Genomic DNA, 5,933 nt, shown 5'->3' on the forward strand with positions numbered 1-5,933 from the left:
ATTGGTGCAAAGTGCTGAACAAAAGAGTTGCAAGGCGTGGGTATTTATAGAAGGGTTAATACGCGTTAATAGCTAGGCAGTTACAACTAACCACGGTCAGTTTGCATGGGAAATGCCATTGCATTAATGCTTGAAGCTATGTAGTCAATTATGTTGATTGCTTTGGGAACATGTTCGCTTCATTCCTTACAAAGTGCCGTTAATAAGGCTTGGGAGAGTGGCCCAAAAGAAGGAAAGCAAACAACAACAAAGGAATAAAAGACTCAGCCAATATATAAACATGCAGCATTAAAAAGTCAAAACGGGCATATATTCAAAAAGCATGTGCGAAATTGTTCGACAGTTGCTAGTGTTAGAAGATTCACAATTACAACATCCAAAAGAGAACAAAAAACTTAAGACAAAAAGAAAATTTATAAAGTCAAGGTTGTTGTTGAGATGGTGAAGGAGGCTTTCGATTGGCTGCTTGGAATTGGTAATACTGAGTTCGAATAGACACCAGTTTACGCTGTAGCATGTTTTTATCACTAGCAAGGTGCTCAACTCGTTTCTGGACAGCTAGGCCATCACTGTAATGTTGGATGCCTTCACGTGCTAGTTCATCAAGCTTGACCTTTTGTGCTTCGATAGCTACTGCAGCTAGCTTTTCCATCTTAGCCTCTTCCTGTCGAACCTTTTCCTTCAGCGCTTCGATTTCAGATTGCCATTGAGCAATATTATTCTCACAAGCCACAAGCTGCTCAAGAGCTTCATCAGAGGCAGCTTTGATAGTTGTGACTTCTGCATTGCAATTATTAGCTTGCTCGAAATGGTGCTGCTGGGTTGCAAGCAGAGATGTCAAAAGGCTGCTAGTCCTGGTTAGGAGCTGAGACTGACTAACGAATTGTTCTAAAAAGGTTTCAGCCTGAGTCACTAAAAGGAACATGGCTTCGTCAGTCCTTGGGTTCTGCAGCTTGCGAAACAGGGCTTTGATATTGTAGTATATAGAAGAATCATGTTCAAGCAGGCCCAGCATATCCCCATTAAGGATCTCTCGCCTAAATCTGATTTCGTGCTCAAACTGTTCTTGCGCAAGTGCATCTTCCTTGTCTTCCGTGTTCCCAACAGCAGAGCTAGAGGCGCCATGACTTGATAAAAGCTTGTTGAGTGCATCTGCCGGGGTTAAATCTCTTAGCTCTTTGGCAAGTTCAGCCGGTAAGACAACAGTAGGAGGAGGTTTCGACACAGAGGTTCCCTCTTCACCAAGTGAATCACCAATGCAGGAGTTCCCATCATCAGAGTCGAAAAGGTCAGCACTGGGTGAACTGGACTCATGGTTTGACCCACTTGGTTGTGGTTGATTGGTAGTGGAATGTTCGCCATCAACAGTTGGCCTTTGTTCATTGGAAAGGTTGGCAGCAGGGTCAACTTGAAAATTGGTTGGAGGATCATTTTCAGCTAATACTTGGGCAGGGTCCGTCAAAGGACTTTGTTGCGGTAGGCCTTGATCAAGTTGGTCTTCTTCATTGCTAGGCTTAAGGGTATCATCTTCGAAAGCGTGGTGAGGCGAGCCAAGAGCTTTGGGTGGTGATGAGGTTTCAGTAAAGACGGCCGTTTCGACAGGCTGAGGAGATGAAGGTTTTTCTGCCACACTTGCAGGATGCGTACCACTTGGTCCTTCGACCATCCCTTCAGCCGCTTTGCTAGGAGCAGGCTCATCTTGAGGAATAACCTGGGCAGAACTTTTTGACTGAAATAAATGAAACCATGAAAGAATGAGTAACACAGTCAAGGGCTGAAGAAGTAATAAGAAGTAAGAATGGCCTACTTGGGCTTGAGGGGTAGCAGAAGCTTCAGGCTGTGAAGTTGTTTCTTTTGCAGTAGCAGAAGCCTCGACAACAGTGGCTGCAGCAGGAGACTTTCTGTGCTTCTTTTTCTTCTTTTTCTTCCTCTCCGATTGCTCTAAAGGAGGGCCCTCAGGTGATGCCAGAGTATCAGGTTGTGCCTCAATCTCAGAGGACTTGTGTTCAGGAGTACCTTCTTGGTTGGGTTGGTGTTCTTTTTTCTTCTTCTTCTTTTTCTTCTTCTCATCAGTAATGGGTTCAGCGTTATGAGGGAGATCTTGAATAATGGCAGCGTCAGTCTGCTCAGGGATGGTCGAAAGAACAGGAATATCCTACAGGCCACAGTTTAGTAAGTTCACATTCAAGACAAAAGAAAAAGAAATCTTAAGCTAAATGGATACCTTATCTGGAGCACTCGAACAAGTGGCTGGAATAGGTCTTTGTTTCTTCGAAACAGAAGGAGTTTCAGTTGAATGAGACCTTTTGCGCGAAGCAATCTGGAAAGGGCATATCAAAGTTAATATGGACACCCTACAAAAGTATGAGAAGCCACAAAAAAGGCAAAGGCCTACCTTTAGTTCAACCTTAGGTGGTGGAGGAAGAGGTTTGCTAGAATTGCTAGAACCTGCCTTCGACTTACTCCCTGCATTGGAGAAGTGCGCATAAGAGAAAAGCACGCAAGGTGAAAAAATTATGCAAGTAAAAGTAGAACCAAAAGAATACCTCTGGCGTTCAATTTCGACTTAATCTTGTTCAGAATAGATGAGTCGAACCCATTAGTGATAGCAGTGAGTAAGGCAGTCTTGTCAACCAGGCGTCCTTCATAGTGTCGAGACCACCAGGTAAAAAATTCCCTAGTGCAGGCATGTGAGGGAGCGAAGTCGAATGGGGTAAGCTCATAAGAAGGTTGATTGAAGTGGTTCAAGAATGAATGGAACTGTGGTTCTGTCATGCCATGCTTGCCTAAACAAACCTCCCTCTCTTCCAAGTATATGCTCTTAGGGAGTATTTGAGTTAAGCCAAATTGGCGAGACACCAGGTTTGGGAAGTAGCCAACTAACCCAAAATCTCCAGAGGTCAAGCCAATTCGACAAGACAAGACTGTAGGCATCAAGTAAGCATTCCAAATGTTGTTGGTTATCATCTCAAATTCTGGTGGAGAAGGAAATCTGTGAGTAAACCAAGGAGGACCAAGTGGCCTATCCACAAAAGGAGCAAAGCTAGGCTTGAACTTCTTCAGGCTGAGAAAAGCATTAAAATACTGTTGGAAAGCTACATCATAACCAAGGCCTCTTTCCCTAGGAACCATCCTCGCCAACCTTGTGCCTTCGATTTGGCGCATTCTCGATTCCTCATAGTATGGCTCAGGCAAGAAAAGGTCGAGCTCAGCATGAAAGGTAGCAGTTAGCCATAATTGCAGCAACCAAAAAGGGCCAGCACCCAAAAAGGTAGATCCATCGCCTGTTCTCTTAAGGTGTTCGCAGGCATCCCTCATGGATTCATAAAGACATCCAAGCACAAGTCGAGCAAAATTGAATTGCTGACATTCATGTAGTTGAATAGCCATAGGGATGAATTTCTTGGCTACTTGGAGAGATTGAGTGCAGAAGACATACTGCGATAGCCACAAGGTTAGGAAAGCAACGTGTTCTTCGTCACTCACTTCGTCACTAGTCTTTCGATTTTCCACAATGTATTTGGAGTAAGACTTGTTTCGAAAATCAAATTTGATGGTGTCGGAAGCCTTGCAAGGATCATAAGTGTCGCCAAGAGGCGATAAGCCAGTAATGGCCGCAACATCCAACAGTGTAGGAGTCATCATGCCACATTCGAAGTGGAAGGTGTTGGTAGAAGACTCAAAGAAGTGTAAAGCAGCAATAATCATCTCTTGCTGGTATTTAAGGCCTGTCCGAGAGAGCTGAATAAGGTCATAAATACCACAGGCTTGCCAAATATCAGCCTTATCACGTTGTACCCTGTCTAACCAGCCAAGGTATTGGTCATTCAAAGAAGGAGCCGATCGAAACACTCTGTTAGGCGCCTTGATATAGCTAAAATTATAGGGTTCACTAATGAAAACCCTAGGAGCACAAGGTTTATAAACAGGAAAGATAGACAGAACCTTGGAATTACGGCTTTTATCACTTGGTTTAGGTCCCCCAAACGCATGCACCAAGTTATCAACAGAATAAGGAAAGATTAATTGACTTTCCCAAAACTTTTGCAAGTCCAGACGCAACGATGGTTCTGGAACCACATCCTCATCGTAAGAAGAAAGAGTGGAGGCGGTCCACTTACCGGCGTAAGGAAGGAATTTTCTGACACCTGAATCTGACGCCATTGATGAAGGTGTAAAGATGGTGTAAAAGAATGGATTAGGGTTAAATTTGGGAATCACAGGTTGTTTGAGATAGTTGAGGAGAATTCAAGTGAAAAGGAAAGTAATAACTTGGTGATAAACAAAAAGGTGAGAACAAGAAGTCTTTTGAAAGCAAGAATTCAAGAAAGAATCGCAGAAGATGAAGAAGAAGATGAACAGTTGACAGAGCGAAAATTGGAGAAAAACGCAATAAAGGAAGAATCTGGCTATTTATAGAGGCACACGGATTGAGGAAAATAGCAAAGTTTTTTCAACTTCCTAGGTTGACAAGTGTCCAAACCCCTTGACAGGGGGAAAGAAAAAACAAGTTGTGGAGCCAATCCAAAGTTTTGAATGGCAGCCTAAACGATAGGAGAGATAAATGGAAAAGAAAGTTATCCATTAATACTTTCAAAAATGCCACTTCCTCTTTCGATAGACACCGTCGAAAATGGCATTTTTGGGGGGCAATTTGTTGGACATAAATTTGGTATTTATCAATTAAATATAATTGGTGGGTCCAATATTTATTTTGGGGGTTATATTATCAAAACAAAACTTTCAAAGTTGATGTCGAGAACTCCCTATGTCGAAGCAGAAAAGCGTTTCGAGAGCTGTAGAAGATGCGTATAGTTTTGGTTTTACCAGGAGGCTATCGAAGGCGCAAAATCGAATCGGGAGATAGTTGGGCCAAGCCCAAAAAAGAAACAACGAATGGCCCAAAAGATCTTGGCGCGCGCTGAAGGAATGAAAGATGAAAGTGGAGAACGTGGTCGACGTGGCAAATGAAGGAGCGTCCAGATGATCGAGAAACAGTTACCACTTAGTAGTAGTATTTATAGTAGTTTTTCATTCGGAACAAGGGTCACAAAATTTATACAAACATTCTCTCTAAAAATTCTAAGTACTCAGCGATCGAACGAACGGAATTCGAAGGAGAAATGTATGTTTTGTGAACCATCTTTATTTGTAATTGTTTTTCATTCAATGCAATGCAATTTGTTTTCCAGTAATTTTTTTCTAAGTCTGAATCCAGATACTTGCTTGAGAAACTGCTACTTCGAGGCGATTCGAATTAGTTTCTCTTGTATGCTTTAAAATATTTTAATTCCTAAGTGTTTGTTTCCTTAGTCAAACGAACATTCAAACAGTTTTCTTGAAACGAATAAACACAAAATTGTCCTGAGATTTACTAGTTGATCTCGCGAGTTTAAATACTTAAACTAGCGGTTGTTTACCAAATACCAACGTAAACAATTATAAAATGGTTTTATGTGTTTATTGAAATCAATATTGTGTTTTTATGGTTTTAAAAATCCTGGAAACCATTATGCTGGTTAAATGGTTTCAGAGAGTTAAAAAGTGAAACCATTTGTATTATAAAATGGTTTTATGTTTTTATTGAAATCAATATTGTGTTTTTAATATTGAATTTATTGTATTATTGAAATAATATTCCTTCATTATTATTACTATTACTTAACCAAATTAACATCTCAAGATTCTCTAACCAATAATCACTCAACAATTATAAAAAAAAAAAAAAAATTAATCACTCTACTTTGTCTCCATTCAGCAAAAACACAAATATTTTATCACTAAAAAAAACCTCATCACAAAAAGAAAAACCAAGCTACCCAATTCGATTCTAATTCATACGTTCTTCATTGCCGTTCAAATTCGATTCTGAGGGGTGCGCTAGAAATCTAAAAAAAAAAAAAAAACCTGGGGGGGTGCGCTAGAAATTGGGG

The 5,933-nt window shown here is 41.0% G+C and overlaps 1 protein-coding gene across 1 annotated transcript; it reads right to left on the reverse strand.

The window, feature by feature from the left end:
- Nucleotides 1-421: 421 nt before the first annotated feature.
- Nucleotides 422-2,901, reverse strand: LOC123904700. The gene is made up of 2 exons (XM_045954330.1): nucleotides 2,396-2,901; nucleotides 422-2,320 (listed from the first exon to the last, which is right to left on the reverse strand). The coding sequence occupies exon 2, from the start codon at nucleotides 1,664-1,666 to the stop codon at nucleotides 422-424; it is 1,245 nt and encodes a 414-aa protein (XP_045810286.1). The 5' UTR covers nucleotides 1,667-2,320; nucleotides 2,396-2,901.
- Between the last annotated feature and the right edge of the window lie 3,032 nt (nucleotides 2,902-5,933).

Source organism: Trifolium pratense, linkage group LG2, assembly GCF_020283565.1.
Source record: "Trifolium pratense cultivar HEN17-A07 linkage group LG2, ARS_RC_1.1, whole genome shotgun sequence".
Classification (NCBI taxonomy): domain Eukaryota; kingdom Viridiplantae; phylum Streptophyta; class Magnoliopsida; order Fabales; family Fabaceae; genus Trifolium; species Trifolium pratense.

Excerpts from the sequence above, each read along its gene's own strand:
- LOC123904700 (XM_045954330.1), bottom strand. The coding sequence starts at position 1,666 with ATGGTCGAAGGACCAAGTGGTACGCATCCTGCAAGTGTGGCAGAAAAA.